Below are 26,348 nucleotides of genomic sequence, written 5' to 3'. Positions count from 1 at the left end.
TGACCTATATGGATGGATCTTGGCCAAGGCCGGCTGCCAGTCAGCTGATAATCGAGTTGTCTTAACTCTGGGTGTGCTCTGGGTATAAAGGGACTCTAGACTAATAGACTAATCTGTGCTCGAATGTGAACAAGAATAATGAAAATATCACCTAATTGTGGTTTATCAAGAGTAAATTGTTATTTCCATCGGTCCAAAATGAAAATAGAATAAGAAATTATTCACAAACCAATCTCATTTTCTTTTTAATTGATCAATTTGTTGATGTTCAGATGTTGTTGTTTTTGTGTGACAGACATCGCAGGATTCCTGATCCTTATCCCTCAATATCGTTCGTTTGGGTGCACTCGTTTCGGCCTCCATGGCCAGCCAAGGCCGGCTGTCAGTCAGCTGATAATCGAGTTGTCGTAACTCTGGGTATAAAGGGACTCTACCTGAACCGAACTACGTCACAGGGTACACAATCCTCCAGTTGCTATTTGCAAACACCTCCTTTCTCCCTCTATCAGGGACGAGTTCTATAGGACGCCGTTCTGTTGTGAGCGGGTGATTGCAGCGCATTCTCGCGTAGGATCCTAGTCAACTCAGAGGATCCTTCCCCCCGAACCTCGACTCATCCATCGCCCGCTCCAAAAGTGAGGTTAAGCCGGAGATTGAAAAATAACACATAAGGCGGCTGAATTCTTGAAAAATAAGTATATTTTTGGCGTTTTTCGACCCCTTTCGACAAGGAGGGGCCCGCCTGATGTCTGAGTAGGACGAAAAATTCGATTTTTCGCAGTTATACGCGATCCTACGGATTTTAATGAAGTCCAACAACTGATTACAACAGTGAGTTGCGAGGATCCTACGCGCGATAGCAGCACTAGTACCTGCTCTCGAATTTTTACATTGACTCTTACGGGAGTCCAGGGTCCTATAGAACTGGTCCCTGCCTCTATGCATGCAAAATGCAAACACCCTACTGTTTGTTTCCGTACGAATTTCCAAACTCGTTCTCAACATCTGAATGCGAAATCCTAAATCTGTCTAAGTTTAAACAAACCCTAATTTCGGAAACCTAGATTTCGTTAGTTCCACATCGTTAATGCCGTGATTTTAACCTTGGTTTCAAACTCAGGTTTCGATTGAAGGAAGTTAGGTTTAGAGCCTCGCATAAACATAGCTAATGACTTTCTGTTCCTCCATATTTGCATTTCCTCTTTGCAAAGCAGCCATTCACGGTACGTACTGTATTCTGGATTAATTTCATTTTTTTGAAGCGAAGTTTATCTTAGTGATCGTACCTCTCAACACTCCAATTCTCCAAGGACTCACTCTACACCCATGGTCGGGAAAAATGAAGAGTGGAATTTCAAACCCCAGCAGGCGCTATCAAGATTTTGCAACTGCACCCTCATTTAATGGAAATCTAGTGCCCAAGGATTATTGGCTCTTGTTGTAAAGTTCAGACAAAACCTTTCAATCTCAAGTCCATGAAGCTAGGGCACTCAGGTTATTTTACTCTCAAGGGAGAGCATCATGCTTAACTTGGTAACACCAGATGGGTGACTTCACTACACCAGGAATAACTAAAATGTGCAACACCTTGAAAATAAAAAGGCACCAATTTTAACAAGATTTCATTACCTCATTTTGCAGGTATTAAACTTCCTCTTTCCAGCTTTGATAACTAACTATTTTGATTCAGGACAAAGTTATAGGTATTGATAGACAAGCCATTGAATCAGGTATCACTGCTTCCTGCGGGACTGCTGGAGGTCCATGCAAATATGACAGCCCTGCCAAATTGCATCGGTTACGTGACCGACGCAGCGTAACTGACATTTGAAAGTGTGAAATAAAAGATTATACAAAAGATGAAACTTGGCAATTCTTGAGTTATGAGCAGGGCCAGATTTACCTATGGTGCATCGGTGCAGCTGCACAGGGCGCCAGATTTTGAGGGGCGCCAAATTTTGGGTTTTTTTTTCCAAACTCTGCAAAAATACATCAGGGAAGCATTAATTTATTGCGTTCCATCTTTTAAATGACCTGACCGTAGACTTTAAGGGTCAAACTTTCTCTTAGTTTCGTAGTTAACAGTAACAGGAACGGGTACTTAACTGGTTTTGGTTTCTGCCCTAGAATCATTCACTCACTCGAAAAAATTCGTATTTTGTTAGAGTTAGCACGTAGTAACCAAAGAAGACCGTCGGGTTGGGAAATGCGCGGGCGGGGGGGCGCATGGTGGATCGAGTCAATGGTAGAGGTCGGTCATGGGCGACGAAAAAAAAAAGTCGGATTTTAAATACTTTTTCTTGGTTTTCTAGTACTTAGTTAAGCTTCCAGAATGAATGTATCCATGGTTCTAGGGTCTTTGAACCCTTCCGCTTTGACATGCGGGTTGCCTAAAGCTGACATTGCAGGTGGTATCAAATTTGCCGTCTGATTCTCATGGTTTTATTTCGCTTTTGCATGAGTTCTGTGGCCGATAAATCAAAATTTCAATTGAACATGGTTATTCTCCTCCCTTTAAGGAACATTTTGGTATATCATTAATGTGCATTGGCATATTTTTAGGAGGACCAAAACCACCTCCAAAACTTGCTTTTAAAAAATGCCCAAAAAAATGTTAAGATAGCTCGATAAAAAAATGTCCACAAGTGTCCACAAAATCCTTTGTTGGGTTGCTTCTTGTACACTATCAGGAATGATATTATGTAATAATTAGCCGCTAATCTGCGAAAACGGTCCATTTGAATGATAGGAAGTCGCGCCTGCTGGGAATCCAATCTTGCTCTAATGTCATCAATAAAATGGTGCATCACACGATATCCTTCAATCTCGGTAATTTTTCTACTGATTACTGATTTTGGCTGATTTGTTGATATTTTTGGACGAGACATTAACCTCCTGTTAGTCTATGAAGCTAATTTGATCAGTGTTATACTGTGCGATAAAGTTAAAGGTGTATGTTTTGCGCATTGTATATTTCACAAGTCCTGTTTTTGCAAAATTTCTTCAACATACCTAGAACTCTTCCATGAGCTCCATACAAGTAAAAATCGGTTGTGGGTTGAAAAAGAAGAAATACAAGACATTTCTTCAAGAGACATTGGTCCTTCTCAGAGGCTCTTCAAGGGATCAGAACTTGCATGCAAAAATAAATTTCCTCCTTTATTAATATTTTCTCAATAAAAATGTCTCAAACTTCACTCCAAACTTCGAGGAACAAAACGAAATAATGGAAGATGATATAATTTTTTTTTTTTTTTTTTTTTATTTTTTTTTTTTTTCTGTAACTGCACATTTAATTTTTTATATCTTGTGGTAAGTACCCATAATAATCTTCTAGGATGACTCGATAAAAAGAAGCTTCAGTATATACATATCTTTTTTTATTTCTAGATCTATTTTTTGAAATATACAGGGTGATCCAGACCACCCGTCCACTATCTTTCGGGAGGGGACGGTCATTGCGCATCATGCGTCTTATTTTCTCTGATTACAGAGATTTCCCGCTCTTAGAATAGAGCAAAGTGCCTACATCTGATGTATTTTCCGTCGTAGATTCCATTTTTTATCTTATTTTAGCCGAATAACGGGTTTTAATACGATTTTGACACACTTTTTCATAACTATTGAAAATGGGATCCCTGATAGTTTATTTTTCACGTTACTTTCGGCGAATGGGACCGTAAGCATCTTACATAAAGAAGAATTTTGCAGAACTTAACTCAAAGACATTACTTGAGGAGTGAGGGAGGGTGGCTTCACAGACCCCTCACCACGAAGGTTGCCATATTTCTTTCAATTTCTGCTAACATCGTTTTTTGTTCATGTTAATTGGTTTCTCGCAATTGCATACTGACACATATACGGAACATTCTAATAATGTTCATTTTTCTTCTCTCTTCTTGCAGCCAGTCAATAGACGTGTTCATTTTCGTGAACCCTCTACTCTTTCAGTTACTCACAAATATGTATGTACATGTACATACATATGCAAGACATGTCTATTGACTGGCTGCAAGAAGAGAGAAGAAAAATGAACATTATTAGAATGTTCCGTATATGTGTCAGTATGCAATTGCGAGAAACTAATTAACATGAACAAAAAACGATGTTAGCAGAAATTGAAAGAAATATGGCAACCTTCGTGGTGAGGGGTCTGTGAAGCCACCCTCCCTCACTCCTCAAGTAATGTCTTTGAGTCAAGTTCTGCAAAATTCTTCTTTATGTAAGATGCTTACGGTCCCATTCGCCGAAAGTAACGTGAAAAATAAACTATCAGGGATCCCATTTTCAATAGTTATGAAAAAGTGTGTCAAAATCGTATTAAAACCCGTTATTCGGCTAAAATAAGATAAAAAATGGAATCTACGACGGAAAATACATCAGATGTAGGCACTTTGCTCTATTCTAAGAGCGGGAAATCTCTGTAATCAGAGAAAATAAGACGCATGATGCGCAATGACCGTCCCCTCCCATTGACTCGATCCACCGTGGGGTGCCTCGAAAATATCTGCACAGGGCGCCAAAAACGTAAATCCGGCCCTGGTTATGAGGTGGAATTAATACTGCCTTGAAAGTTTTCTAAACTTTGGAGACTTTCTTTTAGTTTAATGATATTAAATTGAGGATTTTGTGTAGTGAGGAGTTTGCGCTGCACACCTAAAAATCACTGGTTTTCTTAAAAATTAAAGTTTTCATTCCAAAAAAAACTGACATTAGTAATGGTTTTGTTGAGAAGACGTCAGCGAACAATTTGATGACAGTTTAGAAATTCCCGACTCCATCTGGCGAGACAAGGGCTGCACTTAATACAACTGCAAAAATACGTTGCCAATTGTGGTGACACTTCTTTCTAATGACTTTTCTCGCTTAATAATGAACGTTTCAGTTCAAACTGGCAATTTTCTTGAGCAAAGATTGCCGAAGATTCCATGATAAGTACTGATTTATCACCGCAAATTGCTCTTTTGCTTCAAAATCAGGGTTGGCGATGGGTAACCGACCGGACATTTTCGGCCTTTAAAGTCTCATATTTTTAAATATAATAATAATTTATCATATTTTTTAGCATGGATAAGTTCAGGGACGTCATACCTATTGATTTATCAACTTGGTTTTCAATTGTTTTGCCCATGTCGTTTATCACCCACAGCGACATGACAATTCCTCTTATCGTGAAATCACTCAGATGTGTGTCTCACCAGGTTTTGTATATCCGCTCTTTGAATGGGACTGAGATTGAAGTGTATCAGCAGCCGTGCTATGTCTGAATAAGTTGAAGACACAAAGATGGAGCCCTAGAAGATTAAAATGATGCAAATTCTCTGATTGGCCAGAGGAGTGGCGGCAAAATTGGGACAAGTTAGAAATTCAAATATAGGGCGGGAACTGAATAAAACTGGGTAAACAGGGTATTCTAGGCTGAATTTTGCTCAAATGTACTTACCCTGATATACTTTTTTAAACTTTAGGTTATTTTTGGTCCCTCATCGACCGTTTAATCTCAATTGAGAGTAACAGTCATCTAGGAATGTAACGGCCTGTTCGAACCGGCAGGACCGCCATGAGCAAAAGTAAAACTAACTTTGTCTGAGATCTTCGCTTGTTACCGAGCCAAAGTAGGTTCATCATTAAAAGTCACCCTCCCAGCTTTATTTATTTGTTTGGTTTAAGCATTTATTACGAGTTTAGAGCAAGGAATGTGCAAAAATCAAGAGGACAAGTTCAAATCAAATTTCCATTTCCCGCCACAGATTCTCGTGCTTATTTATATTTACACACTCACACAAACGCAGAGTGCCGGGGCTTTATCATTTCTCCCCCGTATTAGCAGATACGAGTGCTCCGTTTTTATGTCTTCGGAATAAGTGCTGAGTTAGCCCTCCCTGCACATTGACTTTTGAAACTTTCTTGCTTTGTTGGTAAGACAAAACAAGATAACTGTAGAACCCGCTTCAGATAGCTTGTCATTTCTCACTGTATATGGATGTATGTATTGTTTTTGTTGCGTGAAACAAGGAATTCTCTATTCCATGCATACAGCACATTTACGCTCTGGAGCATGTCGATTCTTGACTTGTTGGCATTAATTTTAACAGCGAGGCTACAGGAGACAAAAATTTGTCCTAGACGCATGACGAAAACGTCTGTTAGAGGGCGCAGCCCTCTAATGTAGCATAATTCGAGCTTAGTGAGAGCTGCGTTGTGGAAGTAAACTTTTGGGACTGTCTGGAAACGGAATTACCCGATTCCAAATGGTCGGCGTTGTTGGACTGGAGTTCATCAATGCCAACATAAGAATTACCTGATGGATTGTTTGTTTACATATGAAAGCCTAACATTTCTACCAAACAGCGTTCTCAGGAAGTCGATGGGATGGTTGGATTGGGTTTGGAAATGGAAGAACCAAACGTAATCGGACAAGTTTACTTTGACAACGCACCTGAGGATGATTTTAGTTGTAAACTGCTTTAGGCTTGAATGTTACCATCAGATAGCCTTAAGGTGAATTGTCAATGTTTCTGACGCAGGCGATTTGGCATGCGACACATCGCATCAATTATGTTAAAAATTTCGGCAGCTTATGCATTTTTCTAGACCAATGCTAGGTTTTTCCTAAATAGGAGTGTGCTCTCATTTTTCCGAATGCCAGATTTTTGGTTCAGAATGATTCTGTAGGCTCATGCGCAGAGGCTTTTGTCCTACATTTGGCTAAAAATCCAAAATCTTATGAGACTTTTGATGTAATCAATGCGATACATTGCATGCCAGTTTGACTTCGCCAGAGACGATGATGAATCACCTTAACATTTCCATTGCCTGCAGGCAACCTCTGATATTATGGCGATGGGACTTTTAGTAGCTGCAAGGGAAATGTCTGCATGATGATGCAAAGCAGAGAAGGATTTTAACCTAATTTTTCTCTTTTATGTTCATAGATGTCAAGTGAAACTAATGCAGAATCGGACATGGAATACTCAGAAGATGATTGCAGTTACGAAGACTATTACAACTCTGTCGATGATTGTGATAGTGAGCAGGTTGATTTCAAGAAAGTAGATCCAGAACATCACATGCTTGATTGTCTCTCAGTTGAAGAGGTTGAAAGACTTCTCAATGAATCTGTTGAAGCTTTATGCAATGAATTGGAGGTAATGCACTCTCTTCTTTATTAAATCAGTTTTGAAAGGTCAATTTCATGGGAGCTTTTGATAGAGTTTGAAATTTTAAGGAGTGGCAGTAACCACATCTGGGCAAGTCATAACATCACCAGAGCAAATTGAAGTCCTAAGTCCTTAATTAAGAAGTCCTCCCGTGTAGTTAATTAAACTGAAATCACTTTAATGCTCGATTGGAGTCTTATAGATTCCGATTTTCCTTTGAGTGGGAAGTGTGCATTCTTACAAAAGACTTCCATCGTTTCCTCAGTAGGTAATAAGTCAGTTTTGGAAAGTTTTATTGCGTTCATGCTATTCTGTGTAAATTTTTGATTATAAAACATCAAACATGTTTTGTGATTCTTGATTTTGTACCCTGTGTAGTGGTCCATTACTCGGAAAATTTTTTAGATGTTATTCTGAGGGCTCTTTTTGGATTTGAAGGAAACTGAATATTTGTTTTCCTTACAGGTAGTACCATCACTTGCCAAGGTACTACTTCACACTCACGAGTGGGCTGTTGGCAGAGTCATCTCGCAGTTTAGAAGTAATTCCTCTCAACTGCTCATTTCATCATGTGTCAAACCAGCTATACCACCTGTACAGCATCAAGAAAATCTGACTTATATGACTTGTCCTGTATGCATTGCAACCCATCCAAGAGAGAAATTTTGTAGTTTGGCTTGTGGTCACATGTTTTGTAAAGATTGTTGGGCAATGCATTTTGAAGTTCAAATTTCTTTGGGTGTGTCCACCGGTAAGTCAAAATCGTCTTGCACCCACTCTTATTTACTTATTCCTTTTACTTTGTCCATCCACCTGAATAATCCCCCTTAAAATTTCATTGCCAAGTAGGTCATTGTAAAGCTCTCCTCGGTAGACACACTCAAGTATATTGTTGCCAAATTCCATGTTGATAGGAAGGTTAGAACGCCTGAAAAATGAGATAATAATGGAAATCAGCTTATGGCGGCCAACTTGGAAAATGGCGGCCAAATACGGGGAAACATGGGAGATCCATCTTGTGTCCCGACAGCTTTCTGTTCTAGATAGGTACCTTAAATTACATTTTCACCTAGTTTCATGGTGGTAGCCCAATTTGAACTATATGACCCTAAGCGACCCTTTATTAAGGAAATCCTTCGATTAAAAAACGGAGGTGCTAATTTGCGGCTAGTTTGAACTTTAACCGGCCACCATTTTGAGACTGTTTGAGCTGTTGACTACGAGTTTGGGCGAAATGTTTTCTTTTTTATGTTCCTTTGAACGAGGTATGACAAGGGGTGTCTTTGCATTTGAAAAAAAAAGTTGGGCTGTTGCGTTCAAAAGGGTTCCTCCTGAAAAATTAACAAGGGCCAAAAAGTAGCTCCCTTTGACCTAAAAACATCCCCCAAGTTTTGAATCTTTTCCCCAATTATGCAAACAGTTAGAGAGGGTAGAAGGGACTTTTAGATCACCCTATATAAACACTTTCGGAATTTTTGAATGTGCGCCCAACAATTGGCTGAAACATGAAAGAAATTTCATATTCATACCTGGAACTCAAGGAATTTACATGGTGCTTCCCGGGAAAATCCTGGAGAAATGAGCGAAAACTTCGGTTTCTCATCAGGTAATGAGCTTTTCAAACTTAGAAAATAAAGACGTTCACGGATTCTTGACACCATGAATAACAGGGAAAATTCAGGGAACAAGGGTTATTTCATAAACTGGGAAACTAGATTTTCTTAGGGAGGGAGTTCAGTAACACTTTTGGATATTTTGCTTTTGTTTGTGCATTAAATGCTCACATCCGAGCATCACAAATCATCACAGCCCATGAAAATCAGCCATTTCGAACTTCTACATTTGGTGTTCAATAGGAACAATTCAATTTCAATACTGCACTTATATCCATAGGGTAACCTTAGCAACTATTCCGTGCATTTATTCTTTTTGTTCGTGGTTTTTGTTATTTTGGGTGTATTTTAGTACTTTTGTGGCTTTTTATTCCCATACTTTCAGTTTTTTTCATTGTCCATTCTTACGTTGTCCTGCAGGTATAGCATGTATGGCACAAGACTGTGGTGTTCTGACTCCAGAAGATTTTGTTCTTTCTCTTGCCCCAAGACCCCAGCTGAGGGAAAAATATCAGATGTTCTGCTTTCGTGACTATGTCAAATCTCACCCGCACTTGAGGTTTTGCCCCGGTCTCAACTGTAATGTTGTAATGCTGTCAAAAGAGCTGAAAGCCAAGAAAGCATTTTGCACCCAGTGTAAAACAATGTTTTGGTACGAATTTCTCTGTTCAGTGATTTACTGTTCACGTTAATTTTGTTCTCTTCTGAAAGTGTTCATGAGTCTGAACACAGTATATTTTCAATGTGTATGTTCTATCATGGTAAATAAAAAAAAAACTGAACGTAGGAAATAAGAAAAAGACCAGAGAAAAATGCAAAGAAACCTGAGTCAAATGTGGTCAGAGGGACCAAACTTAAGAGCGATTTGAAGGGTTAAACTTAAGGGAGAAAGGGCATCTGTGGAAAAAGGAGTGAAAAAAAGGGAGGATAAAATTGATTTAAACCAAGGAACCAGCGTATTTCAAGGAAAAACTGTCAGACCCAATCAAGGGAAAAAAAAAGAGATGAGATTTTTGTGGTTATGGTGACAATAATTGATGAAATTCATTCAATTGAAAATTTATTGCTCAAGCTGAGTTGCTTGCAATCTCTTTTTCTTTTCTCAATCTCCCTCGTATTTCCCAAATAGCTTCATTTGACGGTATCCTGTAGGCCATTTTAGCCAGTAGGGCTCGCTTTTCGAAATCGCTTGGATGTACCATAGTACTGCACACCGATCAACCAATGCTATTCAACAGGTGGTCCAGATATTTTTTCCTCAGACCCACTTTTTTGTCTTTGGACCATTATACTGTCAAGTCCTGATGGTGTTTTACCAAAAAACCAAAAGAACTGCTAATTGGAAACCCTTAAGATCATTTTCCTGTCAAAACCGTATTATTTCATTTGACAGAAACCTCATATAAGCTTTTCTGTGCTCGGAGGACTCAACTTTAAAAGCTTCTTTCCCCTTAAAAACTTTTTAGTCAATGAGAGTCTTGCGCTGTAAGTGCAGTCTCTGATGAGCCTCGTGACTCATTATACCATGTGCTAACCGTGGTCCCTGCAGAAATCCACTTAAATCACTACAGTTATATCCCGATGTAGCTTTGGGTATCCAGTTTCGAGCCAGGCAATTTAAGACGACGGCGAGGCGCTGTCGAATCTTATCTTTCACGACTGATTAACCATTCACCGTGACGCCAGGATTCACCAAATTTTCACAAAAACGGTTTCCTGTCTATCTAATGACTGTTTTCGTACTCTCCGTTAAAATACATATAAAAAGAGACCTCATTTGAAAAATCGGCCGAATAGGAGAGAAGTTACAGTTCGAAATCCAAAGAGATTAACTTAACGCGATTTCGATGCATGGCAGTTCGCCCAAATCGCGGTCGCGCGTAAATGCCGCATATCAGCTAAAAATGAAGATAATTGAACGGAATCTTTCAAATTAATTTACATTCAACGTTCATGAATCAATATTTTCTCCCAAATTTAGGAAAAAGTACCAATTGACACAAATAGCAAAGACGTGAAAATAGAAGGTATGTGTCCAACATTTCAGTTATTCGGCTTGCTTTTCCAACATATTCGTGTTGGATTTTTCTTCTTGTTTTTTTTATTATATTCCTTTCTTTATAAATGGTCTAAACACTGTGCATTTTTTGTATTTACTTGGTTAATTTTTTTATTTATTTCAGTTTTAACTGTAGCCTAGACTATCATGCACCCTCTGATTGTAATACAATTAAACGGTGGTTAACAAAATGTGCTGATGACAGTGAAACAGCTAACTATATCAGTGCTCACACTAAAGACGTAAGTGTATTGTCTAATGAAATAATTATAACTGTCTTATTTTTAGCCTAAGGGCCTTACAATGTAAGTGATACTTAAGTATGAGCAACTTCAGTTATTCCCTACAATAAATATGTCATTTTCTAAGAGTCATCTCTATCCTTTCAATTCGTTATTTTACCCGACAAAATCTTATCTTGCATTAAGAACTCCCTCATATACCATATTTTAACTATCTTTTGAAGTAACATAATGATAGAACAGTGCTAAGTCCACAGTATTATATTGTTACTTACTTACTTACTTACTTACTTACTTACAGCATTCAGAACATTAGACATTTTTAATGTTTATTTGACCATCCACTTCATAAGAAAAACATGCTCAGTAATACTCCACCCCAATGCACTTGCACTATCTTTTGGATCTTACTTCTCCATCAGAATATAGTCAGTTACATGTATCATGTCCTAATCTCAGAACATGCTCATGTTTCAAATGAATGTCTCAGGGGAATTGGAAATCAAACAGATAACATGATTCATGGGTTGTACTCCAATGGGTGTTGACGGTGAAACTTTCAAACTTGCAGCTGGTTCACGGTGTTTTAAAATCTCTGTTCCCACTTAATTAGTCAAAAGCAGAAATCATCAACATCATACCTACCTGAAAGTTTTCATAGAATTTTTTTTGCACAGGGTAGAAGTATCTGAGAAGTTTTTAAGAGTTGATGCTAAGTAGTTCTCCATTTAATAGAAAAGTATGACTGGAATTCTGCAACAATGCAACGGAGTGAACTGAGATACGTGGTTTGAGAGTTCCTCTATCATTATGATTTTTGCACCTATGAATTATTGATTCTGAATCTATTCAAACTGATTGCAAGCTGACAATTAAGTCAATGTCTTTCATCGAGCCTGCCTTGTTCAATTTTTCTTTTCCTGTTCTCAGTGCCCCAAATGTCATGTCTGTATCGAAAAAAACGGTGGTTGTAATCACATGCAATGCCGCAACTGTAAGCATAATTTCTGTTGGATGTGCCTGGGAGACTGGAAAGCTCATGGTGCCGAATATTATGAATGCTCTCGCTACAAGGAGAATCCTAATATTGCCAATGAATCTGCTCATGCTCAGGCCCGGGAAGCACTCAAAAAGTACTTGCACTATTATGAAAGAGTAAGTGTGTACCATGCCTAGTTCTTTTTCCAACTGCGTTAAAATGAACCCCTTCCTCTGAGTCATCCACTGAAAGAAATGTATGGTACAACTATTCATCTATTGGTCAGCAGAAAGGCATAATGTACAATGGTTGTCTTAGCCTTTGACACTCTCATTTGACTTTTAATACTTCAGCTATAATTACTGGTAATACCAACCAACTGGCAATCACCAGCCCTCGGTTCGTTTGAAAAAAGTTATATGAAAAAACCCATTACCTCCGGTCTTCCTTCGGAACCTTAAAGTAGGAGGTGAACACGTTAATTCAAGCCCTAAACGAAAAAATTCGGTCGAGCTCCTGGAAAATAAAATCGATTTGAAAAATGTTTGCCCGGAATTGGCTGAAAATTGCTGATTTTGGAACAGATATCCCATTAGAAAAACGAGGCAACGTGGTTTTTGATGTTTCAGAGTCAGGGGAGGGTGCGAAGAAGTTTGTAAGCCCCCCTCCCCGAAAGAAACACTCCGGACCCCCCTCCCCCCCAACAAAAAAGCCTTGCAAATGCGCTAGAATGGATGAGCATGCCTCTGGGTCCTCTTTAGTATGGAAAGGAGGGTAGGGGTCTAGGGGGAGAAAGAGTTTGAGGGAAGGGGTCAGGAGACCCCCTAAAATATAAGCCCTTACATCTGTCCACAATATTGCATACCCTCCCCGGCGGACTCGTGGTTGCGAGCACAGGCTTATCTAATTTCTTTGAGTGGTGTAGGTGCGCACATAGTATCTCTTTCAGAATTCAAAAATTCTACGAGTAAGAGACTTTCCCAACTCTCTGACCTTTCCTCTGTCTATGAAGCAGTAAATAATATGAAGCTTTATATTTACTGCCTTGGCTTCAATACTTTCTTCATTTTATCCTGTGTATTTCTGCATATTTTTTCTTCAGTAAATGCTTCCTGTGTGCTATCTTACTTTTGGTCCATACTTGTTTTGAAGAATTCTTTGCTCTGCAGCATTTAATGCTTCATCATGTATATTTAAACGTAGTAAACTCAATATTTCTTAAAAAAAAGCTACATCTTCTTCATTATTTTAAATGCTCGTTCAATGGTTCACTGTAAATTATTAGAACGTACTTAGAGAGGCCACATTTTAACCTTTTAGTACAGAAAATTTGGAAATGGATGCAAAGCTGAGGGAGAATGTACCAGAAAGAGGAAAGGTCAGAATGTTGGGAAAGACTCTTACACATAGTATTTTTAAATTCTGAGATACTATGCACGCAAATACGGCCAAATCAGATAAGCCATCGCGCACAACCGCAGGTTTGACGGGAAGGGTATGCAATATTGGCAACAGATAGGCAACGGATGGGACAGATTAGGGCTTATATTTTGGGGGCCATCCATTAATGACGTAAGGCACTTTTCCCCATTTTTAGACTCCCATCTCGTAAGGAACCATAAGGCATCCCTTCCCCCCACTCTTAAATTACAAAAGGCTCAACTGACCCCCCCCCCCCCCTTTTTTTTTCAATTATCGCAGAACTAAGCAGTACGTTTTCTTTCAGAAAAACAATACAATTTCCAGGCCAAAATTTGTATTAATGAAACTAAATTTTTGAAGTAAGTTCATAGGAAATATTTATGATACAATCAGTTTAAGAAAATAAAATACACGGAGGGAAATTGAAGATTTTTTTTGTCTTTGGAATAGTTTAGAGTGTTAAGCTGACATGAGAGTGAAATCACTACTCACCATCTCACGGAGTGGAGAAGTTTGACTCAAGAGAAGTGACAGGAGCATGGTTCGATCGGTCAGCAGTCGGTGATGTGCTAATTTCCTCTATTTCATCCTGGATTTCATTAACATCCTGGTGAAAAATGTATTTTTGCACTTTCTTTAAATATAGGCTGGGAAGCTTACATAAGGCTCAGCCATACCCCCTCCTCCCCCCTCATAAGGCACCGTAAGGTTGTTAGAGACCCCCTTCCCCCCTAAGAGCCTTACGTAATTTATGGACGGTTCCTTAGGGGGGGCTCCTGCCTCCTTCCCTCAAACCATCTCTCCGCCTACCCTCCTTTCCATAACAAAGCGGACCCGGAAGCATGCTCAATGCTCATCGATTCGAGCGCATTTGCATCTTTGATCCATTAGTTTTGAAGCAGATATGCCATTAGCCAAATGAGGCAATGTGGTTTTGATATTTCCAAGTAGCAGGAGGGTGCGAAGACTTTTGTAAGGCCCCCCCCCCCCCCAGGAAGAAAGCCTTGCAAATGCGCTTGAATCGATGAGCATGCCTCTGGGTAGGGTATGCAATATGGGGACGGATATGAGGTCTTATATTTTAGGGGGTCTCCTGACCCCTTCCCCCTGACTCTCTCTCCCTCTAGGTCCCTATCCTCCTTTCCATACTTAAGAGGACCCAGAGGCATGCTCATCGATTCGAGCGCCTTTGCAGGGCTTTTTTGTTGGGGGGAAGGGGGTCCAAAGTGTTTCTCTCGGGGAGGGGGCATGAAAACTCATTCGCACCCTTCCTCGACTCTGAAACATCAAAAACCCCATTGCCTCATTTTGCTAATGGGATATCTGCTTCAAAATCAGCAATTTTCAGCCAATTCAGGGCAAACATTCTTCAAATCGATTTTATTTTTCAGGAGCTCGACTGAATTTTTTCGTTTAAGGCTTAAATTAATTATTGTGTTCACATCTTTCAAGTTCCGAAGAAAAACCAGTGGTAATGGGTTTTTTCATTCAACTTTGGTTCAAACGAACTGTGAGCGGGTATTACATGAAATGAAACAAAAGCTAGTTTCAGGTTGATTTTTTCCATTTGCTGCATGCGCATTATAGAGAATAGCATACTACAAAAAAAGGAAAGTAATCTGAAGCGGGCTATAGTTTATTTTGCACTGAGCATTCCAGTGAATTTGGTAACAGCAACAGTGTAAAGGATTAAAGGTAACTCTTAAGGGCTACTGTAGCCAATAGCCTGTTGGTGATAAGGGACGAAACTGGTGGCCACTGAAATGACAGGCTACAGGAAGCATGCCTAGTGGTATGAGATTATAAATTTCTGGCTTTACTTGTGTTCACTGTAATCAGACTCGCTGTTCACAAAACTTGTTCCTCAAGTCAGTACTTGAAGTAGTAAATGTGTGTAGAAGTTTTGCCTCTTTGTAAGTGCAAATATCAAGACATCTCAAGAGCTTCCTCCAAAATCAAACACCCTTGAAATTGGCCAATCAGAATGCTAAAACTGAGTAAAGAACCTCAATTTGTGTTGATTTTTTTATTGATTTAATTTATTTAATACTTATCATTTTTTTCTTTAATTCAGTGGGAGAATCACTCTAAAAGTTTAAAATTAGAGGAGCAAACTGTTCAGCAAATTAAATACCGAATCAATGAAAAAGTTATGACCTGCTCAGGAACCTGGATTGACTGGCAGTATTTAATGGATGCTGCAGCCCTTCTGGCTAAATGTCGTTATACCTTGCAGTATACTTATCCTTATGCTTACTACTTAGAACCTGGTCCACGCAAAGAACTGGTAAGTTTATTAGAGCACTTTTTTCTGTTTTTTACTTTATGTTTTTCATGAGGGCTTTATTTCTGTCCAAAACCATATGCCATTCTATGTTGCATAGCAACACGTCGAATCCGTCGCACCACTATTTCTGACAAACTATCGAACTGGTAAGGTTGATCCCTAAATTTTTTATTATATTAGCTTTAGATTGGCAAATAATTAGAAGATCCCAACTTTCAATAATTTAGAACTTTAAAAGGAAAAGGTGCAAATGTACAACGAGGTATTGGAGATATGTGGTTTCTGCATGATATTTATCATGCCTAATCACAGTTCATTTCATAACTCTAATCCTCAATTGGTTGGAAACCTTGCTTGGAGAACTGCCAACCCGTATGGGGGAGATGGGAGAGTAGAGGATAGGAGGTAGGGTCTATGCCCACTTGCTCGCTGCTGAACACAGAGCATGGCCCAATCCCTGTCTATGGCATGTACAAGCAGTTATGGGCTGTGCCTCTATTGGCTGCGAATGATTGTTGGAGACTAGGATCTTTTGCTTCTCGTCTCGTTTCCTGAATTTTCAAGTGGTCAGTTCGGAGTTTCTCGTAGAATCAAAGAACTTGGAGCTTTGTTGGCAAGACATTACAATCTTCCTTCAGTTCTTAAAACTCGCCCGGTATAGGGTACAGTGAGTACAATTTTTTCTCCTGTCTATGATTGATGCAGCTATGAGTTCCAAGTTTGGCAGTAATTGCTCAATGTCTCATAAAAAAGTCGTTTCGGCCAAATTGAATAATCAGCACAGGTCTTCTTTGACGCTAAAGACCTGACTATAAACACCCGTTACAAGATGAACAAACTCATCAAAATGCCATCCAAGTACGGGATAACCGTTGCCGCTGATATCGTCTACGAGAATCATCATCGTCTCCTCTTCCTACCTTCACACATTGCGGACTGTTTGACGGACGATGCAATTCAGGATATCAACGCTGGATCCTTCGATCTCATCTACGAAGGCCCGATCGGAAGAACACATAAATTCGCACTCGTTCCAAACGTTGCAGCTTGATTTATATTGTACGTCATGTTTGTATTCCTTTCTAAATGATGTAATGCTTGAAAAAAAAAAAAAATAACATGTTTGTAAAAAAAATGAAAAAAAAATCAACATGTTATTTCTTTTTAAATATTTGATTCAGATCAATCCAATTGCCTCGCGGTTCCGTGCAGTAGTTCGGACGAATACTTCACAGGTGTGATCAGAATCACCTGGGCTGTAGTGTTGGCCGGGAAATTTTCTTTTACCACAACGGTCAACGTGATATCCACCGGAGCTGTTTTTAGATCTTCACCTTGAACGCATTTGATGACAAAAATCGCGCGACCTATGAAATTTTCCATCAGCATAGCTGGCTCGCAGAGTTTCTCACCTTTCCAGTAGTCTCTCATAAAATCGATCTAGTTCAGATAGGCGTGTTTATAAACCACTAGGGGGCTACGCCCCCTGGCCGCTACGCGGCCCAACCCCCTGAAGGCGCTCCGCGCCATCAATGGGCCGCTTCGCGGCCCTATTTTTACCCTCCTATCAGTGTTAGTTTTATTTTTCCCCTAAAAAAATACGATATGAGGTATACTTTAATTTTAAATTTTACTTAAAATTACTTTAAAATTAAAAGGACGCGTTTTGGAATGACTGCTTGATGAAATATTGCAGTAAAACAATGAACAATGATAGTCAGGTAATAATTAAGAGTTCATAAGTCGTGGATCGAACCCACACTGTGGTCAAAGCGGACGCATTTGACGTCTTTAGACGACTCGGCCACCGCTCGCCTTGAAATCGCAGGTGCGAATCTTGTGTAGATAAGTGTAGAGCTGATGCGCAGGCTACCCAGCTACTGCGCAACCTCCTCGACCATTGCGCATCCTCCCGCGCATAGCGGTAGCAGTACCGGAGCATTCTGTAAACTCACTCACTTTTATAACGTGATTTTAAAAAAAACCTGGGTCCTATTTCCAAAATCTGATTGCAGCGGGCTCATCTAGGGCCTATTACCTGTCGATTTACGCAAATATCATGGAAATCGGCCCGGTAGAACGCTCAAACGAACTATGACAAAAAGTATAAATTTACATTGTTTAAATGGGAGAATTCGCCACTTTACCACGTAATATATAAAAACCTGGGCCATATTTTGAAAATCTGAAAAGAGTCGGCTTATCTACAAGCAATTGCCCGTCGATAGCCGCAAAAATCATGAAAATCGGCCCGGTAGAACGCTGGAACTAAGCGTTACCAGTTTCCCAAAATTAGGAGGTCTTGGAGCTTATAGTATAGATAGTCGAGAAATCGTAGATCGTATCAACTTGAGGAAACCGACGCTCACCGATTTGAACGCTGACCGAGCGCACATTTACATGGTCGAAAAGAGAGGAATCCTGCAGTTGATTGTCCCGTCGATCCGTTTGAAATACCAACACCACGAATTTGGGCTTGTGCCTGCTGGTTGTTCTTACGCTCCATTTGAACGTCTTGGTCGGAAAAATCCCCGGGATGTCGTGCGATTCCCAATTCATGTAACTGAAACTCATCTCATCTTGTTCATCTTGAGCAAGATTTGTTTCTCCAGTTCCAATGTGAATTTGACGATGGGAATCTCCCAATAGATTTCGATTATTTTAAATTTGATGGTGTAACCGTCCGCGGTCGCCGCGTCGGTGATATAATATGCGTTCTTATCCGTACCACTGCGCACTAGGATCAACTCTTGCGAGCATCTAACTAGAACGTCTTTGAAATGTACTGCGAATCCGCTGCGTGAAGACAACGGTACGATAGCGGAGAAAGTTTGAATCGCCGTTGTGTAATCCCATTCGGTCCATGAATGAGTGATGTCACAAAACCCGGCAGTTGCGAGTCCCGCGGTTTCCGCTCTAGTGTATGTGAGACAATTTTTCACGGTCGATGCAACTCCGACAGATTGCATGCTATCGACTTCCGTCCCGTTCACTTTATACTGCATACGGTCGAACATGTGGTGGATATAATTGTTAGCCAACTTGAATGGAGGTTTCGTAGCATCTGCGGCGGCTCCAGGATTTGTCTCGAGTTTCACTTCTACACGCATGAAGCTCCCTGAATCTTGATCCACCGTGATCAGGCCGTGGGTATCGGGGGTGAACCGGATCGAATCGTTGTTTCCACGCCGTTCGTCGACCGGACCGAAACGGATGTATTCGTATTCGATGATCTCTTGTCGCCAAGCTTCCATCTCGTTCTTATTTCGGATTTTTCACCACGAATCCGAGTTGTGTGAGAGCCCTCCTGGAATATTCGGTCAAAGTTTTCCTCTGTTGCTGCTGCTGCTGCTGCTGCTGTTGTTGTTGACAACTAGTCCGTGGATTATCAATACTATTATATGCGAAAGAATATAGGAACGTATCGTCGTTGTTCTGGATCCTTCATTTACTCATAAGTTAACGGTCTCACGTGCAGTCGCACTGTCACTTCTTCACCACCGAAATTGATCGCTCTTCCATGTTGGTCTACTATATTAACGAGCAAACGTTGGATCTTATCACCCAAGACGGGGTAGTAATGAATCGTCAATGGTTGCTCTACTATTTTGAATCCTGGTTCGATATCGGGAGCAAACGCATAAATGTGATGTCCGCGCACCCCGTTCACGTATCCACCGTCGGCGATGCTGCATTCGATGCATATCATGTTTACGGGCGAGATGTTGACGCGATAGTCAGCTTCGTGCCATTCGTCCGGTGCCAAGAGACGCTTTCCGAACCCGAGCACCTTACGTAAAGTGCCGGGTTTGCTGAAATCGATCCAGTACTTGGATTTGACGCTTACTTTAAACGTAGCGTTGTTCGCTTTGAGTTTGATAGCTTCCGCCGCGCCAAGTTCTTCCTGCAAGTATTCTTGTATACCCTCGATCTCGTAGGCTCCGATCGGGAACGAAATTCCCGAGTAATTCTCCTCGCGGTTCTCGGAGTAGAAAAGCAGTCTGTTCGTTATGTCAATGTTTGGGATGGAATAGTAAGTTACAAAACCCGTCAGACCGATCTCGCAAGGTCCGAACAACTCGAGAGGTCTAGGCAGTGTAAACTCGAGTACGTTGCTCCTCCCCGTCAACATGAACGTGTGACGTCTTTTCTGAGTTTCCATATTCGGTTTTGAATACTATATATTCCTGGTTTGTACGAGCCATTCTAAACATCGTTTCCCGCAGACGCTCGAGTTGGAATTTTGTTCGCTATCATAATTGTATCCTATTGTCGTCGTCGTCGTCTTCGTTGAGCTACCGCGTGAGCGTAAAATGTATCGCGTAATTTCAACGGGTGGTGGTAGATCGACGAAGCTGTCGTAGTACAATGCGTTACCGCTCCCTGAAATCCGGTATGCTGTCCAATGTGTACCGGGTCCATTGCTTCGGTCCAGATTGATGATACCGCACTCGGGACGTTTGGGTTTCTTGGTCGCCAATTCATCGATCATGAACACACCGCGGAAATGCGGGATTCGTAATTGTTCTGTCGCAGCGATCCTCAACTCAACGTCCGTCATCGCTCGGCGCGGTAGCTCACGGATCAGTTTAAATTCTTTCGTTAAGGTTTCAAGTAAAGTCCGTAACCTTTACGGTACGGTCGCAAGTACAATCCTTCACCGAGGTATACATTCTCCTTCAAAGATCCGTCGATGACCGTCTTGATCATTTTCGCTACCGGTGTGATTGTTCGCGAGGCCAGACCGATACTCGTCAAGAGATTTTTGACTCCGGCACCCGTCTTCGGGATAGCCAAGATTCGCTCCGCCGGTTTCTTCTTCTTCGTTTTCGACGCTCTGGCACCCGTCTTTGGGATAGCCAAAATTCGTTCGATCGACCGCTCCACCGGTTTCGTCTTCTTCGACGCTCTCCTCTTCTTCTTCTCCTTCTTGGGTTGCGATTTTTTTGCTGCCACCGTCTTGTTTAGTCCCATTCCGAGTGTGGCTTTGAGTTTCATAGCGTTCGTTACGGCGTATGCTGCCGCTCTTTCACCCAACGATGAGTCGGACGCTTTCACACGTTCCCAAGCTCTGTCCGCAAGTATGAGATCGGCTTTGTTCCTCTCGGTGGTGTCTTTGGTCTGATTATAAGCGATATCGTGGGACTTGCAAGCTTCGTCGAGCGGATTTATACCCGGATCTCCACGTTTCAATCGTTCTGCAAGGCGAGTTCCCGAACCGCAGTACCTGTAGTCGCTCGGCAAGTGTAGTTCGAACGGTAGTGAATTTATCAACGAGTTTAACAGTCCACGTCCTCGATTGGTTTTGCTACAAGTTGATAATCTTCTCGGTGACATATTCTGACGAAAATGTCCATACTATTTATACGGAGAAGTAAAAAATGACTGTCCGATAAAATAGGGAACGAATACGATGCAACTCGTCAAGCAAAGAAAGTCACTGCGAGTCCCAAACCTCGACAAACGGAAGAAGCAAAATGAAAACCGACGACCACGACGACGACACAGTGAACAGTTACCGGACAGTATCCGTTGCATTGTCGTCGGACCGTCCAACTGCGGTAAAACAAACGTGATGGTTGGCTTGCTACAACATCCGAATGGATTGAAGTTCCGCAACGTGTACTTGTACTCCAAGACACCGGTCCAACCCAAGTACGAAGAACTGCGTCAGATATTCGACGGAATCGACGGTCTCGGATACAACGTCTATTCGGACACGGCCGAGATTGTTCCACCAAACGATGCCGCATCGGACTCGGTCTTCATTTTCGATGATGTCGCTTGTGACAAACAAAATGCGATGCGGGATTATTTCAGTATGGGAAGGCACAGCTCGGTCGACAGTTTCTATTTGTGTCAAACTCATCCTCGCATACCGAAACAATTGATTCGCGATAACGCTAACCTGCTCGTAGTTTTCAAACAGGACAATACAAACTTCCGACACATGTACGACGATCACGTCAACACAGATTTCACGTTCGAAGATTTCAGACATATCTGCTCGGTGTGCTGGCAGGACAAGTACGGGTTTTTAGTCATCGATAAAGATAGTAATAAGAACGAGGGAAGGTTCTCCTTGGACGATCTGGAAAAACATCCGAAACAATCCGATACCGCGTATGGTGTGCGGAAAGCGATCAACGGAAACTTCCTTATCGGAAACCGAACCATTACTTTCGATTCGGACGGACGACTAATCTTGGACGGTGGCGATGATGTGTTCGAACCGACACCCGGGTTCTTGGAGCTCCTTTTTAAGACAAATCCGCGTAATTACACAGCAGATGATCGCGCTAAATTCCAACGAGTAGTTACGCTCACCAATGCGCATAGGAGGGATCATCATCCACACGGTAGACCCAACTCGAACCGCAGTCAAAAATACCGCGATCTCATCAAACCTTTGTTCGCTACATCGACTCCGAGATCAACGAGGAAGTCATCGCGTAAAAAATTGAAGAAAGGCTCCGGTATCAAAATTCATCGTGCGAAACGGGAACTCGTCTATTGGGACGATCCGAACGAGTTAGTCCAACGTCTCGTTTTACTTGTAGCTTCGAAACAAGCTGGTCACACCGATCACGATCGTGAAATTCTGAGTATCGTCGAAGAGCTTCGCGAAGCGGATTACATCCACTAAATATAGGTTCCGCACAAAAAAAATGAGTCACACCGACCGGTTTGGAAGATCGAAAGGGACTTACGTTCGCAACACGAAGCGAGGTCTCAAAGGTGACGGTTTCTTACTGGATCCCGACGGGAATTATCTTGTATCCAACAAACGGATCCGACAACTGCATGATCCCGAAGAGGATACCGACGCCGTGAACAAACAATGGACAGACTCGAAGTGGACGGAAGTTATGAATTCGACACAGCTTTGTTGGGAGAAAATGGAAGAATACAAAAGTATTATGCAACGACTCGAGACGAAATTATCACGATTGGAAAAAAGGATCAGTCAATTAGAGGTTGTGAATCGAACGAAAGGAAAATAGTGATGCGATGAGTCACACCGACGGTTTTGGCCGATCGAAATTTCACCGCGGTCCAAAAGGCGACGGATTCTCACTGGATTCCGACGGAAATTATATCGTATCGAACAAACGGATTCGTCAAGTGCAAGATCCTGAAAGCGATGAGGATGCGGTGAACAAACAATGGTCCGAACGGAAGTGGAAGGAAGCTATGAAATTAGGTCAACACTGTCTGGAGCATATCCACCAACTTCAGCAATCTTACAATCGTCTGGTTAAAATAGTAGCTCGAAACAGCATTTGAACCGAGAGAGCGGACGACGACGACGTTGACGGTAATTATCATGTCGGCAGAAAAACGTGGGATCGTCGAGGAGCTACATAAACCTGCATGACGGAACTATCCGCGTCGTAAAGTACGGATTCTCGGATCGTTCGATTTATGGCAAGCCGATCTCGTCGAGATGCAACCGTACGCCTCGGTCAACAAAGGATACAGATATCTCCTCACCGTCATCGACGCGTGCTCGAAAAAGGCGTGGGCCGAACCGCTCAAATCGAAAACGGCCACGGATGTCACTTATGCTCTGCAACGCGTTCTCAAAGCAGCCGGAAAGTCACCGAAACATTTACAAGTCGATATGGGCTCGGAATTCTACAACTCCAAATGTCAAGCATTGACGAAGCGTCACCAGATCAATATGTACAGCTCGCACTCGACAACCAAAGCCTCGTCGAGCGATTCAACCGAACGCTCAAAACGAAGATGTGGAAAGAGTTCAGCGCGCAAGGATCGTACAAGTGGGTAGATCTATTACCGAAACTCATCCGTGAATATAACGGGAGCGTTCATCGCACCATCGGGATGAAACCAATTAATGTCATCGAAAAGGATGTACCGATGATCCTGCAAAAGTTTCGTGGGCCGCCGCTGAGTAAAACCGAAAAGAGACGTCTGGCCAGACGAAAACTGAAAGTCGGTGATCACGTCCGGATCTCGAGACTCAAAGCCATGTTCGAGAAAGGATACACACCGAATTGGAGCACGGAAATTTTCAAGATTGTCAGCGTCAATCCCACCGTTCCGATCACGTATGATCTGAAAGACGCGCACGATACGATCATCAAAGGAAAATTCTATCGCGAAGAACTCCAACCCACCAACTGTAAGGATACGTTCCTGGTGGAGAAAATTCTGCGTCGCAAGAAAAACCAGGCCTTTGTCAAATGGTTGGGTTTGGACGTGAGTCACAACAGTTGGATCGATAGTAAAGATTTCGTATTAATAGTATGCAAAACCGTAACAGTAAATTTCCACTAAAGAAAAAAATTTTTTTTTTTGATTCATCAAACTGAACAATGCAATATCCAATCCCAGTTGCTCATCCACAAAACACAAGGTTCCGATACGCATCTCCAAGCGCACAACACCGCCACGCCACTAAAAATTGAAATTCCCGAATCAGACCCTACTCTCCAGTCTCCGTTACCAGACCCATTCTGTAAGATATGGTCTATCGTGGATGCCGCCAAAATTTTACAAGTTCGAAATCTCGAAAACAAAAAGTCGTATCAAAATTCGGTCCGTACAGTTTTCCGATCTTCGATAGTGTAAAAGAATCGCATCGGTCTGTGGCGGATCGGAGGAGGGTCTGATTACGAAATTTTTTTAATTTCCCGAATCAGACCCTACTCTCCAGTCTCAGATACCAGACCCATACTGTAAGATACGGTCTTTCGAAGCCGAAAATTTTTATAAGTCCAAAAATTCGAATGTTTTGCACAATCTGGCAACATTGTATCGAAAAATTAACTAATTTTTTGAATCATCTGGCAACACTGTAAAATGCGATGTTGCAAAATTTCACCCATTAATAAATAATTTATTTACGTGCACCGTCTGGCAACGTTGTAACCGCTATCTTTAAGAATACACCATTGCATCAATCACAGATTGAAGGGGCTATATTACACTATTGCATAACCCGCATGTTGAAGGGGCAACATACAATACTTTTACTTTTTACAGCGTTGCCATATTGAATTATAATCACCCTACAACACTGTAATTTAATTCGTATTTTCCTGCATCATCGTGCAACGCTGTTGGATATTTACCGTATATTGTACTGTGGTCAAGTCGGTATTTTCATACCACTTCACTGGATTTCGTTTGTAACTCTAACTCTTGGTTTTTCTGGGTTTTAATTCTTTACGGATTAGTGAGAGCCCAGCACCATTCTACCATCCTGTCCTTTACTGTATTCGTGTCACTATTTAGTGTTTTTCTTCTCCATATTATCTACCACTTAGCTATGACTACGTCTTAACCAGGGTGGGCCGAAAAATGTTTTTTTTTTTGGAAATCTGAAAACGTCTAAGGCTCAAAAGTTGTCATTAAGCACTGATATAACGAGAAAAACATCCCAAGCCAAAACTCCTCCATCTTCCTCGTCAACATGGGGATTGAAGTTTTGAGGGCTGAACTGTCCAATATTTCGAGCTCCTTCAAAATAATATTGCTCTCCGTGTCAACAATAGGGTACAAACTTTTGTGAACTAAGTTATTCTCATGTATTTTGAGTCGAAAAATCGATGTTGGCAAGAAAATCATCGATAAATAGAAATCCAACATCGATTTTCGCTATAATTACGAAACGTCAATCTAAAAACGTCAATTTTTCTCTAGCCTGAAGTAACTTTTCATGTGAAATCGACCCAAAAAATCGATTCTTTGAGAAAAATTACCCATGCAAGTATGACTTATTCACTCAAAGTGACAAAATTTACGGTAGTAAAGGTATGGTTGAGTAGTTATATGAAGGTTTTGCTGCAGCAGAATTCAACCAATATGTCATTTTAAGGATATTTACGACTAATACGGGGTCTATTTAGACTTATTTTACTATGTCCAAGTCTAATATATCTATAAGTCTACTAAAACAAGTCTAAATAGACCCTGTATTGGTCGTAAATATCCTTAAAATGACATATTGGTTGAATTCTGCTGCAGCAAAACCTTCATATAACTACTCAACTATACCTTTACTACCGTAAATTTTGTCACTTTGAGTGAATAAGTCATACTTGCATGGGTAATTTTTCTCAAAGAATCGATTTTTTGGGTCGATTTCACATGAAAAGTTACCTCAGGCTAGAGAAAAATGGACGTTTTTAGATTGACGTTTCGTAATTATAGCGAAAATCTATGTTGGATTTCTATTTATCGATGATTTTCTTGCCAACATCGATTTTTTTACTCAAAATACATGGAAATACCTTAGTTCATAAAAGTTTGTTCCCTATTGTTGACGCGGAGTGCAATATTATTTTGAAGGAGCTCGAAATATTGGACAATTCAGCCCTCAAAACTTCAATCCCTATGTTGACGAGGAAGATGGAGGAGTTTTGGCTTGGGTTGTTTTTCTCGTTCTATCAGTGCCTAATGACAACTTTTGAGCACTAGACGTTTTCGGATTTCCAAAAAAAAAATTTACGGCCCACCCCTAATCTTCATTGATTTAAGAAATCAGGGAGGAGCTACTCCTGCAGCGTATCTTGCAAATTTAAACATCCTGTATTTGGAGCCCATTTTCAGATATC

General features: G+C 41.1%; 1 protein-coding gene across 4 annotated transcripts in view; it reads left to right on the top strand.

Annotated features, from left to right (window-relative positions):
- The first annotated feature begins 941 nt into the window (after positions 1 to 941).
- LOC140225868 (potential E3 ubiquitin-protein ligase ariadne-2-like) overlaps positions 942 to 26,348 on the top strand; it is a 37,971-nt gene continuing 12,564 nt past the window's right edge. For 2 of the 4 annotated variants that reach the window (XM_072305850.1, XM_072305849.1), the window contains exons 1-7: positions 942 to 1,223; positions 6,936 to 7,148; positions 7,626 to 7,911; positions 9,194 to 9,425; positions 10,957 to 11,074; positions 12,005 to 12,229; positions 15,550 to 15,762. In XM_072305850.1, the coding sequence (XP_072161951.1) occupies positions 6,936 to 7,148; positions 7,626 to 7,911; positions 9,194 to 9,425; positions 10,957 to 11,074; positions 12,005 to 12,229; positions 15,550 to 15,762 (1,287 nt within the window). In that variant the 5' untranslated portion in view covers positions 942 to 1,223. Of the gene's footprint in view, positions 1,224 to 1,419; positions 1,441 to 1,623; positions 1,642 to 6,935; positions 7,149 to 7,625; positions 7,912 to 9,193; positions 9,426 to 10,956; positions 11,075 to 12,004; positions 12,230 to 15,549; positions 15,763 to 26,348 lie in introns of those variants that run through there. The other 2 variants (XM_072305851.1, XM_072305852.1) reach the window with 2 other exon arrangements.

This window comes from Bemisia tabaci, unplaced genomic scaffold (assembly GCF_918797505.1).
Source record: "Bemisia tabaci unplaced genomic scaffold, PGI_BMITA_v3".
Classification (NCBI taxonomy): domain Eukaryota; kingdom Metazoa; phylum Arthropoda; class Insecta; order Hemiptera; family Aleyrodidae; genus Bemisia; species Bemisia tabaci.
Note: the sequence above shows the minus strand (reverse complement) of the source record. Positions and strands in the feature narration are given on the sequence as shown.